The sequence below is a fragment of the Phoenix dactylifera genome, chromosome 2, assembly GCF_051530095.1.
Source record: "Phoenix dactylifera cultivar Ajwa chromosome 2, Ajwa_hap1_PhDact_Kaust_v1.1, whole genome shotgun sequence".
Taxonomy (NCBI): Eukaryota; Viridiplantae; Streptophyta; class Magnoliopsida; order Arecales; family Arecaceae; genus Phoenix; species Phoenix dactylifera.
This window is the reverse complement of record NC_143191.1, coordinates 19532071-19546978: the sequence shown is the minus strand read 5'-3', so window position 1 is coordinate 19546978 and position 14908 is coordinate 19532071. Positions and strand designations below refer to the sequence as shown.

General features: G+C 39.4%; 1 protein-coding gene across 1 annotated transcript; it reads left to right on the top strand.

Annotated features, from left to right (window-relative positions):
* Window positions 1-1474: 1474 nt before the first annotated feature.
* LOC120108027 (serine/threonine-protein kinase-like protein At5g23170) lies at window positions 1475-3376 on the top strand. The gene is made up of 2 exons (XM_039121551.3): window positions 1475-2785; window positions 2897-3376. Exon 1 carries the CDS (start codon window positions 1690-1692, stop codon window positions 2746-2748), a length of 1059 nt encoding a protein of 352 aa, XP_038977479.3. The 5' UTR covers window positions 1475-1689; the 3' UTR covers window positions 2749-2785; window positions 2897-3376.
* The last annotated feature ends 11532 nt before the right edge of the window (window positions 3377-14908 follow it).

The following is a 14908-nucleotide window of genomic DNA, read 5'->3' as shown; positions in this document are numbered from 1 at the left end:
AGAAGAGGACGCCGGTCACTCGGGAGGCAAGAACAAAGGAAGAAGAGGGAGGAGAGGGAGGAGAGGAAGGTGGTCCTAGGGGGAGGAACGAAGGGGTTTTGTAGCCCCTTCGTAACGGCTCTCCGCCGCGAAAATCGCGGCGGTCGAGCGTAGTCCGCGGCTGGATTGGCCGCGGATCGGCTGGAGGGGAGGTGCCGCGGGATGTCCGCAGCGACCTCGCCTCGATCGCTCCCGAAGGAGCTGGAGAGGATCGCGTTCGCGATCATCTGTTCTGCCCCTTCCAAAGAAGGAAGACGGAGCTGCCGACTTCAGCCCGTATCTCACACAACTAATGCGTTTTTATTGAATTGTTCAAAAAAAGGTCCATTAAGGTTATTTTCAATCCTCCTTTTCTCTATCTGATCTATCAGGAGACATCTAAATTAAGTATGGAGTATCCAAAATTATAAATTTAATTATCTACATTAATTTCTTGAATGAGATGGGAAAGACCCCATGGCTATCACAAGAAGCATAAGTAAGTCTGATAAAAAAATGATGTTAATAATAAACTTCCAGGGAGGATTTGGAATGATTAATTTTGGCATGCAAGGAAATCCAGAATTGAGTTGCACGTGAAAGCCTGCCTTGCATATTATAAGAAAAGGTCATGAACTAGCCCCAGTATCATGACATGTAGTAGTCCATAACAACCATTATAATGTGGTCTTCTCGTTATAATTAATGGCTTTGATTAGGTGAAATGGCACATACCTAACTCAATGAGTTTGTTAGCTAGCCGCCCACGCAACAAATGATACCTGATGTTTGACGGTGATGGCGCACATACAAAAAGTCATTGTAGTGCACCAAATCCACCAACCCCAACTCAACAAATTGCTTATCTCCTGAAAAGCTGAAATGGTGCATGATAACCCTTTGAAGCAACAGTTTGATGCTTTTTGTTATTTTGGTCCATTATGCCATCAGCATCCCACCAATCTTTGACAAACCAACCTATATTAATTTATATTAGCATCCTTTAAAAAAGCACATCCTGTCATACATCTCTATCAATAAACTGAGAGCGACCTTGGCAGGAAAGCAAAGTATTGAGGATGAGCACATTGTCATGCTGAAAAATTTCTCAAAAGAATAGCTCTAGACTATCGTTATAAATATGCTAATGTGCTGTATTCTGCTTGGGTGATGCATGCCATGGATTAAATGAAACGTAAAGGATTGATCGCAGGTCGGTCGAAATGATCCCAATGGTTTCATGATAGGACTTTCCGTGTGGGCCATCAGTCGAAGCTTTTCCTAATCATGAGAAATAAGCCCCATTGGCTGGAGCTGTGACCCACATGGATTGGCTCATAGGAACAAAGTTGCTGTACTAGACTGACACAGTCACTACGAACCCCAACATTGTGTGCAATATTATAACAGAATCCATAGACCAAAGTTACATTCCCTGGGGGACCAAAGAAAAGCTACGCAGCATCATTTCCACTTTAGCATCTCCTCAGATACCTTTGCCTTTGCCCCTTTTTTTATTTGCCTTTCAAACCTTTACTCTTCTCCCTACACAGTTTGTCCCTCCTCCTCATGTCCTTGTAGCTCTCCCCACGCCTTCTCTTTGAACTTTCCACCACCAAGGAGAGAAGAGGAGTCCATTCAAAAGAGCAAGAAGAGGAGCAGAGAAGAGGGATGAAGGACTTCAGCTATGAAAACATCGAAGCCGCCACCAAAGGCTTCTCTTTCGAGCAGCTAATTGGGAAGGGAAGCCATGGGAGTGTCTACAAAGGCAAGCTCAAAGGTGGAAAGCTCGTAGCAGTGAAGAAGCCACTGGAAGGGGTCCGAACTCTCGGAGATGACCCAAAATTAAGTAACGAGATCGACATACTTTCGTCCATAAAGAATTCGAGTGTCGTCAATCTAATAGGAGTCTGTCACGGTCCATCAGGCAAGTTTCTCATCATGGACTTCATGCCCAATGGCTCGCTTCATGATCTCCTCCACCTCCTTCCAGACCCGCCTTCTTGGCCTCGGCGTGCCGTCATGGCCATCCAGATCGCCCGTGCCATTCTCTCACTCCACGAGGCGAAGCCTCCCATCATCCACCGAGATATCAAGTCGGCCAACATTTTGATAGACCGCAACTGGAACGCGAGGCTCGCCGACTTCAGCCTTGCAGTCAGGGACGATAGCTCGCAGTCACCAGTTTCCACAGTACCGGCAGGAACCATAGGTTACTTGGATCCATGCTACACGGAGTCGGGACAGTTGGGCCCAAAGAGCGATGTGTTCAGCTTTGGGGTGGTGTTATTGGAGCTCATCAGCTCTAGGAAGGTGATGGACATGGACGGCGATCCTTCCTCGATCATCGCATGGGCTGTGCCGATGATCGGATCTCGTCGGGTAGCGGAGGTTTGCGATCGGAGGGTGGCATTGCCCGATGGCATGCTGAGGCCAATCGATCGGATGCTAAGTATTGCAGTGCGGTGCGTTTCGGAGAATGTAGAGAGGAGGCCATTGATGGGGGAGGTTGTAGGGGAGTTGCAAAGGGTGGTGGAAGGTATTTGGTGGCCAATTTGGGGTCCTGTAAGGAGAAAGATCACTGATAGAGTCCGTAGATGTGTTCGAGCTTGGAGGAGGTGTGCGAAGAAGAGGGTGACAACAACAAAGATCGCGTGCAAGGACCACTTGATTGACGGTGGGAACCATGATTGCAGTGATGATGGAGTGAGTCCAAGTAGGAAGGCATGACAAAGGCTGCAGTCCAAGTAGGAAGGGGCAGCGGAAGGTACGGCTTTGTGAAGTGGGTGGGGTGGTTCGTATCATTCTGTTACGTGGTGGAGTCATTTCCCGTGCTTTTAATTTGATTTATTTTTTAAATTTCTTTTCTTGTTGCTAGTTGTCGTACGAGCGCTGGTTCACAGGGAGAAAGAAATAAAAGCACGGGGATTCTGTGGGAGAGAAGAGCACACACTGCTCCCTATTCAAGGCCCTTCCACTGCGGTTGGTGTCCAAACTGGAGATGAAAGGAATTCCTTTTTTAGTCGTTGGGAGTGCAAAAAACGGAGTGATGCACGATGAGGTTATTGTGATGGAGATTAGCAAGATGTTGTCGAGCATAAAGATCATGGTGTCCTTCGTTATCGGACTGATTCAATGATGTCGGAGGATATACTCTCTCAACACAAATCTCATGGCAATTGTTACCTTACAGTAGATTATGTTTGTCAAGATTCAAGTGATGATCTTTCGAGCTAGAGTGTTATTGAAGTTGATGTGCTCTCAAAGGCTCCTCTTCTCTAAAGTTAAAGGATGTTGCTCAAGATGGAACTTGATTGAATTATTTTATTTATCATGGCTCAATCTGCCGCTACCTATCGATAAGAAGGCTCTAAAACGTATCAGAGTTTTGCTTTTGTTGTCTTTTTTTCTAGTGTGTGAACCATTTCTTTTTATAAGCGAAGGGTCTAGATTTAAGTTGTAGGCTAGCAAAATTCAGTTATCTCTCATGGGAAATTGGTTAAACATGGCAAAGTATACTCTACGTATTTTTCAATCTAGCTAGGGCTCCTATCACGTTAAATAGGGAATGGCTGGATCTTATTTGTCTCTTGCTTTCTTAACCTCTCTTCACCTCTCCCTCTCTCTTCACCGTTCCTACCATCACGCCTCGAATCCACTACTCGGGTTGGGCACGTAATACGACAGTACATCTCATAGGGCCAAGCCTGAGAAAAGAATACAAGTCCTGTAAATTAAACACAACCTCAATATTACTAGATAAGAGTAACCTATCATCAAGACAAAAAATTCCATCATTAATAAATAGCCAAAAAATGTCCAATTTACAAATTTAGTTAAATGACTAGTATCAGTAACATTCAAGCTATGCCTCCTCTCATCAGCAATCCCAAACTATAGCAAGTATCAAGCATCCTGCATGTCTAAAAAGAAAAGTGAAGAAGTGGTATATGCTAGCAGCTTAGTAAGAATCTCAACAAATACTAATATATATAATTCAAAGATAGAAAATAGCACATAATCAAATACTAAAATAAATGCAAATATTATGAATTCACATACCAAGTAACCAACACTACTCAAATAAACTGGTGTCTTTAGATAACCATTCTACTCAAAGATAATATATCATATATCATATATCATCAAAAATCATTATTTTCAATAGTGATATGTCAAATAATAACTTATCTACCATCTCTGAGTAGCAAGTTCCAAATCCGAAAATATTTTTTTTCGGCTTTAGGCTATCCACGATCATACTTTGACTTGTGACTAGCAATGCATAGCCCGTGGTAGCAGGTCAAAGTGTCATACTTCGGCTCGTGGTTGGCAATCCATAATCCAGTGCTTTGACCCATGGCAGCAAATCAAAGTATCATATTTTGGCCTGTGACTAGCAATCCATAACCCCACGCTTTGACACATAATGGTAAACCAAAGTTCTCAATAATATGGCTAATCGAAATTTTTCTTAATCATCTAGTTATTCAAAATTCAATTATGCTTACCAAATATAATTCAATCTAATACTATATTCCTTGCAAAATTCAATGCAATCAGGTATGCTATTCCATGTAACCAAAATCATCGATATGCAATAAAGAAACAAGAATATATATATATATATATAGACACACACCCACATGTACATCTTCATATAGGTGATCATGCATGTGATGAATGTGTTTCCCAAGATGACAACCCAAGAGGGAAAGGTGAATTGGGTTCTTCTAAAAAATTTCGCAAGATATACGGTAGAGACTATATATGCACTGATGTGATAATAAAGAGCAACCAATATGTGCTATGAAAATACAATATAAGCTCACAAAGTAAGTATCCTGGAAGAAGACCAAAGGAAACAAGAATCATGAAGGAAAAACAAGCACACACAGCAAATACAAGGTTTATAGTGGTTTGGTGAAAAATCTAACACCTACCTCCACTTCCCTAAGGCCCTTCTTGGGGATTCTATTAGAATTTATTCCACAAGATTATATCATCGTTATTTTTGGGCTCACAACCAAACCCAGTTGATTTTTTTTGGCAATCAACTAACACCAAGTTGATTTGTTGGTACAGCCAAACCAAACACCTCTAGCTTATCCCCAAGATAGGCATTCCATTTCATGGGCATGGAAGAGCTTTTTACACTCTGTTTCAAGGTACGGATCAACCTATCCCAAGTTTCAACTCTCCTTGAAACTTGACAACCCAAATAAAATCAAAACAAACAAAAGAATTTATACAAAGAATGCTCCTAATCTGAACTAATTTGAACCCTTTTGGCATGCTTGAATATTGGAGGGGAGCTCTCTTAATTGCTCGCTTTGGAATGGAACCTCTACTTAATGCTCTTAAAGTGGTAGGTGAAGAGTATGGATGTGGAATTGAGTACTCTCTCTTGTTTTTCCAAAAACTCTCAAATATTCTTGCTCTTTAATTAAATGTGGTAGCATTTATATCTTCAATAATGGCTGGAAGAGCTCTTTTTGACAGTTGGAGAGGTGAAAGTAGTTGTTGGAGATCATTTAATACATATTGTACTAACTAAAAAACTAGTTGTCAGAGTTGTTACGTGCAGGGGGGTCGACTCCTGATCACTAAGAATCTACTTTTGATTCTAGGGTCGACTCCTAAAAAAGTTATTTTTCATTGCTTTTTGTCTTTCTCTTGTGGCCATCATGGGGTCGACTCATCTTTACTTAGGGTTGACTGCTCGGCTAGGGTTAGCTCTTGAATTTATGGGGTCAACTCTTGGAAGCCCTATTTTTCACCCTTTTTTTCTTCTTCCTGTGAAAGTTCTGAGGTCGGCTTTTATGCAACTATGGTCGATTCCTACTTATGTGCTAGTTATCTCCAGAGTATTGTTTCGACTCCTAGAGTCTGGGATCGACTCCTCATCTGCAGAACTTCACCAAACACTATGAAACCTTCTCCAACTTGGAAAATTTAGCTCATATGCTTCTCCAAACCATCAAATCACTTTAGAATTATATAGCTTCTTATAAGATAGCTTAAACACTCCAAGAACATATGATTAGTAGAATCATACTCATATATTTTGGACTCATCAAAATCAAATATTTGGACCAACAAAATGATAATCATATCTCACTCAAAACAAAATCATTGATACATGATACAAAAGTATATAAGTAAACATGTATATCTTTATAGGTGATCATATACTGAGATCCATACCTCTATCAACAGCAAAATCCAGATACACTATTTACAACCAGTTAATTTAATATCAATATAGGACCAACTTGTCATTGATCAACCACAAGTAATATTACTTAATTTATAATTTATTTGTCAATTTTCTAACTTTGGAGTTTTAATATCCAAATTACCCTAAATCTTTGTTTTTCCTATCTTGCCCTAATTAAGAATTGAAATAAATAAAGGGTTAGGCTTCTACTTTAATTTAAGTACCAAAGGGTAAACCTCCTTGCTAGATTTCTTCTTTATCCCTAAACAAAATCAAGATCAACCATTAGAAGAGATTGGCAAAGAAAATAAGGCAACAATGGAAGATATAGAAAAGGAGTGGAAGAAGGACAAGGTCGACTAGGTGGCAATGCCTCGTGGCCTAAATCAGTTAGAATGGTGTATTTGAATTCATTAGATCAAGAATCGGTGTCCAATTTGGGCAAGGGTAACATATCTAGGATTGTCAAGGGATGACCGAAGAAGGCTTGAAGGCATGATGGGTAGTCACCAAGTTAGTTCAAATTCTTCTACTAGGGTTGATTGAGGAAAAACACTAAAAGAAGACAAAGGAAAGGACCCTCTTCTAGGGCCCACATAAGATATAGAGAGAGAATGAAGGAGAAGGAACTTCATGTTTCTCTCAAAATAGAAGAAAGTGAGGGGAAGGGCGACAGCTAGGTGGTGGTGGTGGTGGGCAATAGCCGAAGGGCTAGTAGCATATGATAGCAAGCATCCGCACTCGCTGGTGGAAGAGAGAAATTATAATGAGAAGGAAAAATAGGGTGAAACAGGTTCAAAAGGTCTTAGTGCTAATTTAAACTATACCCTGCTTGCTGGGGTGCAAATCTTTTGGTGATGACGGGGTTATAGGGGATTGATTCATTAGGAAGCAAAATAGGGCAATAGTTTAGGACTTTTTGAATAATCTTATACGGAAGTAAAAAGCCTAAGAACAAGCTTAATGATGCTTGAGAAATAGCTAACATTTTAATCTTAGCAAATGCCATACTAGATATAGACTAATTTTTTCCTTATTGCAGTCATTGTAGTTTGAGGGATGTGGGTTGATGAATACTAAAAAAAAAATATTGGGATGAATAATTGCTTGAATGTGAGAATTTAGGTTTTTATTTGATAAATATTCTAAACCATTGGGATGGGGCACAACTTCGTTGGATTGCAAGGTTTGCAATCCTCAGAATCCACCTTATGTTAGAAGTATGCCCTAGAAGCCAACCTGACTGATGCATATTTGTAATCTGAGGTACAAATTTGTAATTCGACTGTTATCAATAAATAAGATTGGACAATTTATTTTTCATTTATGTTTGTATGTGTCCATGAATCATCCAAGAAATTAATAGATATGACACATTCTTAAGGAGTTAAGAATTTGAGGTATGTGTCATTAGGGATTAATTTCTAAATGCTCCTGATCGATAGATCTATCATGAGGGACGGTGATCGATCTGCTGAGATTAGTGCATATATCACTTAGTCAGATGGACGAGTCTCGAGTCCATGGTGTAAAGAAACTGGAATGATTATGTGAGTACTTGTTAGAGAACAAGGTACTGAGCGTGACCAAAGAAAGTAGTCACATGGATGTCTATCCACTCGTTAGTGACTTGTATGCTGCAGTTGTATGACTGATCCTTTGACCTACAATGCCTCAGCTATTCACTATGAAGTTGCTTTAGTTTGACGAGCATGAGAACTTGGGCCCTAGCCATTCGGATCCTTTTAGTGCGGATTGGTTGCAGTAGGTTCATTTTGGAATAGGGTTGCATCTAGATGGGATCTATCGATCTTGATAGATTAGGAGTGATCCTATGTGATTTATGAGACTGAGTTCGATAAATTTCTGGCCAGGTATTTTGGAAAAAGAGTTTTTCATATCTTGAATTGGAAGTTGAATAAATTTGACATATGACGGACAATGAGATTTGACAAGATATCCATAACCTCCGTCACGTCGGAATCCATGACAGAGGGACTGTATCATACGCTAACTGTACCGAGAGGTTCAGATATTTCTTCTGCTGGGTTGCCACCACATACTGCCAGGTGTTACTAGTGGATTGCGAGACTTGAAGGTATTCACTTAGTGATCAGTAAACCTTAAGAGTAGAACTGAAATTGTTTCAATCCACTGAAAGAAGTTTCAGTGATATTGAGATGGAAATCTCAATATGTCTCACAACCTGTTAGAATAGAACCTAAGGGATCACACACATAGAGGATTTAATTAGTCAGACTATCATAATTGTGAATCACAATGGAAGACAATCATCAATATGATTGGTGATTGAATTAACCCACTAAGTGTTAGTGAGTTAATGGAAGAAGAATTAAGTGAAATTGATTGCCATTGGATTGCAGTTGGGCTGTTTAAATGAGCCAAATTAAGTTGGATTTGACCCAAATTGATTTGATTTCATGATTGGGTCAATTGGATTAAACTAGGGTTTGCACGGATTTTAAAGTCCACATGTCGTCGTAGGATCAAATGATTTAAGTCGTGTTCACACCATGTGTACTCTAAAGTCCACATGGCACTCTATCATGCATGATGCCACACCATCTCTCTCCTAGCTAGCCTAAAGTCCTAATAAGATTAGGAATTGGGGCTTGTAATTGGAATTGATCAAGACCTAATTGGATTAGGATTTGATCATGGCGCCATAGGATTAAACCTAATTGGATTAGGCTCTAATCAATTGATTAAGTGGACACATGTCATGCATTGATTTGATGGCACCATGGGCACATGGATTGGACACTTGGCATTAATCTAAGGGTGGGTTATTTTGATAAGTTTGTCTCCTACTCATGATAGACTTTGGAAAAAAACACTCGACCCAAATCTATTTAAAGGACCCTGGAGGCGTTATAAGGATTGGTTCTCCTCTTCCTCTCCACGCCTCCTACCCTCTTCCCTTCTTCCTTTCCCACGGCAGCAAGAGGAGGCCCTCTTCTCTCCTCATGGAAGCAAGGTGAAAGGGTTCTTCTTCCTCCAAGTGTTGGAAAGAAAAGAAGAAGAAGAAGCAAAGGAAGAAATCAAATCACGCCAAGGAAGAAGGTGTTCTTCCTCACGTCAGCCCCTTCTTCCTCTTCTCCTTCTCCACGGCAGCAAGGGGTGTTCTTCATTCTTTTCTTCCACGGGTGCAAGGAAAGAAAGATCCACGGTTAAAGCTACATCCCTCATCTTCCTCCATAACGAGCGAGGTTGAAGAAGAAAGGGTTCTTCTTCAAAAAGGTATGCGGCAGATTTTTATCTTCCAATCTATTTGATAGTCATGGAAGGTCTTTGCAAGGAGCTAGCATTCCGGTAAGACCCTATCTCAGATGATTAGATCCTCGTGTGGATACCTGTAGAGGCAGGACATGTGTGCGGCTTAACCAAGAATCTAGAAAGATTATCAGGCTGCGGTGTCCTACACCTACAGAATTTTTGAAGATGAGATCTTCAAATCAATAATTTCTGATTTTGTTTCAGTTTTATGAATCTTAATCAACCCTCCTTAGATCCTAATCTTTTCTTCCTAATGAGTTTAAAGATCTTCTGAATTTGGATCCAGAAAAAATTTTGAATTCTATGATCTGAGGCACGTTAATGCGATGAACGACGTTCCGTGCGAATTTCGCTGCGAATATCGCATCGCACGGGGCGTAACTCAGCAGTGGTATCAGAGCCATGGTACTAGGGAGCATGATTAGGACTTAAAGATTGATTATCATATTTTTAATCGGATTTTTAAAAAAATTATGCTTACTGGATTTTCTGCGAGCTGAAATTTTAGGTTGCTGAAATTTTCAGCATGCAGATTTTTATTTGGTTTCATCTTGCAAATTATTTTTGAATTGCAATGAGATTACAATGCTTGAAATCAAGTAATGCATGATCTAAAATCTAGAGACTAGCATAATAGGCTTAAAGTTTCAGATCTAAAAAAAATTATACATGAGATGCATATGGTAATCATAATGTTCATACTTGTTTAAGGTTATGTTTAAGACAATGTATGCATGAGATGTATGTATTAGTTAAACAAAATTTATTTGTATGAGATATAATAAAATCCTTAAACAATAAGACATTTACATAAGTTGTAAACTGAAATAATTATGTCATTTACATAAGATGTAATCACATAATATATGAAAGGGTTTCATAATTACATAGGATGTAAATTTGATAATGTGATATTTACATAAGATGTAAATCGAATGACATATGGTATGGGATAGATGGTTACATTAGATATAAATCCCAGGAGACCTAAAATCTTCCTAAATCAATCGAGAGTGAATGATACATTGAGCTAGCCATATTTGATTAATTGATCTAATTGGTATTTAGGAAAGTTCAAAGGTGGTTACTTAATTAGGACCTTACTCTCTAAGTAAGGAGAGCCTCCCACCTGCTTACCTGGCCAATTGACCGATTACCTTCTATGGAAAGCTCAAGGTTGGAATCACTAAGATCTGATTACCCAATATTAAGTCGATTGGTCGTCCACCATAGTAGAGTTGCTAAGATCTTTTCGGCGTTGATTAGTCTCGGCTGGATACAGTGGGATAGTTGCATCGGGGGATTGGACCTCTATTTGATAAGAGCATACTTCGGACCGTCCTGAAAATAGGTAGAGAAAGAGGAACTTGACCCTATCCGCGACCTGCCGGTAGAACCAAAGTTATCAAAAGAAGCGTGACCCTAACCGCGACCTGCCGGTAGAACCAACACTATCAAGTTCTAATCCAAGAACAAAGGTGAAGCTCTCACATAAGAGAAACTCTAAAATTTCATTCATGCGTCCTCCCCCTCTCAAGTACAATCAGGTGCTATTTTAAGGCTGAAATGGCTTCAAAGAGAAGCAACTCCTAGGAAATTACATAGCATACTTGTCATGCATTTACCAAGGCTGCGTTTACCAAGGCTTGGAAAAAAGCATGTTACACCTACTCCTAGAAAAGTAACCAAAACTTAGGAAAAAGATTCCAAAGTAATTATAGTGACTTTGGGAACTACAAGAAAGTCTGAATGTGACTTGGGGGAATACAAAATATCATCTGAAAAATCACCCCAAAAATATGCACGAAAATCCAAATACAATAGGAAAGTTGGCCTTCCCATGAATGCTTCTTGTCATGTGATTTGGACTTTCCAAAGTGTTGTCTTCAGGTTGGACTCAAAGCATCTTCACCCAATTGTATGAAAGTGACCCAATTAGGTGCAGCCTCTATCTCACGTTGGTCTTCTTTTCCTTTGATTTTTATGATCAGGCTTTCCAAAGCTTGTTTCATCCTCTTAGTCTTGGCCCTAGTCATAGGACCTTCAATTCCATGCAAAGGATCTTTAGATGGGCTGGTTGCATCTCTATCATTCCCTCCCTCTTCAAAAAGATTCGTCCTCGAATCAGATTCATCACCTACATCAAACAAAGATAGATCAGCCACATTAAAGGTAGCACTTACATTACCATATTCACTTGGCAAGTCCAGCTTGTAGGCATTGTCATTGATCTTCTCTAGTACTTGGAAGGGTCCATCTCCTCTTGTTTGCAGCTTAGATTTTCTTTGAGTGGGAAACCTCTCCTTCCTCATATGAACCCAAACCCAATCTCCCGGTTCAAAAATAACTTTAATACGCCCCTTATTTGCTTGCTTTGCATATTGCTCATTCTTCCTCTCAATGTTGGCTCGAACTTTTGCATGCAACTCCCTAATAGTATCCGCCTTTTTCTTACCATCCAAATTGGTACACTCATTAGTAGGCAAAGGTAAGATGTCCAAAGGAGTCAAAGGATTAAAGCCATACACAACTTCAAAAGGAGAATAAGAAGTAGTAGAATGAACAGTTCTATTATAAGCAAACTCAACATGTGGCAAGCATTTCTCTCAATTTTTCAAATTCTTTTGAATGATAGCACGCAACAAGGTAGTAAGTGTTTTATTTACTACTTCAGTTTGTCCATCTATTTGAGGATGTGCAACAGTAGAAAATAAGAGTTTTGTTCCTAGTTTATTCCACAAAGTTTTCCAAAAATGACTTAGGAACTTCACATCCCTATCACTTCTATTGTTCTAGGCAATCCATGCAAGCGCATTATCTCTTTAAAGAACAGATCAGCAATATGTGTTGCATCATTGGTTTTAGAGCATGCAATGAAATGTGCCATTTTACTAAACCTATCAACAACGACAAATATACTATCTTTGCCACCTTGAGATCGAGGTAATCCTAACACAAAATCCATTGAAATATCAGTCCAAGGTTGATTAGACACAGGCAAAGGTGTATAGAAGCCATGGGGCATGACTTTAGATTTAGCTTGTTTACATGCTATGCACTTATCACAGACAGATTGCACATCATGCTTCATGTTAGACCAATAAAAATGCTCATGCAATATTTCTGAAGTCCTTTTTATCCCAAAATGTCCCATCAATCCACCACCATGACTTTCTCTAACTAGCATTTCACGCAAGGAACAAACAGGCACACACAACTTATTTTTCTTAAACAAGAAACCATCATGCCTATAATAGTCCCCAAAAGCATGTTTAGAACAAGAATCCCATACTTGGCCAAAGTCAGAATCATTAGCATATAAGTCCTTTATAAACTCAAAACCAAGTAATTTAGTTTGCAAAGAAGTAAGCAATGCATACCTTCTGGACAATGCGTCAGCCACTATGTTTTCCTTACCATTCTTGTACTTGATTACATAAGGAAACATCTCAATGAATTCCAACCACTTGGCATGTCTTTTTTGAAGCTTACCTTGAGATCATAGAAACTTCAAGCTTTGATGGTCAGAATGAATTATGAATTCCCTTGACCACAAGTAGTGTTGCCAAGTTTGCAAAGCTCTCACCAAAGCGTACAACTCTTTGTCATACGTGGAATAATTCAATGATGCCCCAATAAGCTTTTCACTAAAGTAAGCAATTGGTTTAGAGTCCTGCATTAGTACGGCCCCTATACCAACACCAGATGCATCACATTCAATTTCAAAAGCTTTATCAAAATTAGGCAAACAAAGCAAAGGTGCATTGGTCAATTTTTCTTTTAATGAATTAAAAGCTTCCTCATGCACATCATTCCACTTAAACACAACATTCTTTTTAACAAGTTCATTCAAAGGTGCAACAATAGAACTAAAGTTCTTTACAAACCTTCTATAAAAACTTGCTAAACCATGAAAACTTCTTACCTCATTTGCATTCTTAGGTGTAGGCCATTCTCTAATTGGGCAAGGGTAACATATCTAGGATTGTCAAGGGATGATCGAAGAAGGCTTGAAGGCATGATGGGTAGTCACCAAGTTAGTTCAAATTCTTCTACTAGGGTTGATTGAGGAAAAACACTAAAAGAAGACAAAGGAAAGGACCCTCTTCTAGGGCCCACATAAGATATAGAGAGAGAATGAAGGAGAAGGAACTTCATGTTTCTCTCAAAATAGAAGAAAGGGAGGGGAAGGGCGACAGCTAGGTGGTGGTGGTGGTGGGCAATAGCCGAAGGGCTAGTAGCATATGATAGCAAGCATCCGCACTCGCTGGTGGAAGAGAGAAATTATAATGAGAAGGAAAAATAGGGTGAAACAGGTTCAAAAGGTCTTAGTGCTAATTTAAACTATACCCTGCTTGCTGGGGTGCAAATATTTTGGTGATGACGGGGTTATAGGGGATTGATTCATTAGGAAGCAAAATAGGGCAATAGTTTAGGACTTTTTGAATAATCTTATACGGAAGTAAAAAGCCAAAGAACAAGCTTAATGATGCTTGAGAAATAGCTAACATTTTAATCTTAGCAAATGCCATACTAGATATAGACTAATTTTTTCCTTATTGCAGTCATTGTAGTTTGAGGGATGTGGGTTGATGAATACTAAAAAAAAATGTTGGGATGAATAATTGCTTGAATGTGAGAATTTAGGTTTTTATCTGATAAATATTCTAAACCATTGGGATGGGGCACAACTTCGTTGGATTGCAAGGTTTGCAATCCTCAGAATCCACCTTATGTTAGAAGTATGCCCTAGAAGCCAACCTGACTGATGCATATTTGTAATCTGAGGTACAAATTTGTAATTCGACTGTTATCAATAAATAAGATTGGACAATTTGTTTTTCATTTATGTTTGTATGTGTCCATGAATCATCCAAGAAATTAATAGATATGACACATTCTCAAGGAGTTAAGAATTTGAGGTATGTGTCATTAGGGATTAATTTCTAAATGCTCCTGATCGATAGATCTATCATGAGGGACGGTGATCGATCTGCTGAGATTAGTGCATATGTCACTTAGTCAGATGGACGAGTCTCGAGTCCATGGTGTAGAGAAACTGGAATGATTGTGTGAGTACTTGTTAGAGAACAAGGTACTGAGCGTGACCAAAGAAAGTAGTCACATGGATGTCTATCCACTCGTCAGTGACTACTTATGCTACAGTTGTATGACTGATCCTTTGACCTACAATGCCTCAGCTATTCACTATGAAGTTGCTTTAGTTTGACGAGCATGAGAACTTGGGCCCTAGCCATTCGGATCCTTTTAGTGCGGATTGGTTGCAGTAGGTTCATTTTGGAATAGGGTTGCATCTAGATGGGATCTATCGATCTTGATAGATTAGGAGTGATCCTATGTGATTTATGAGAC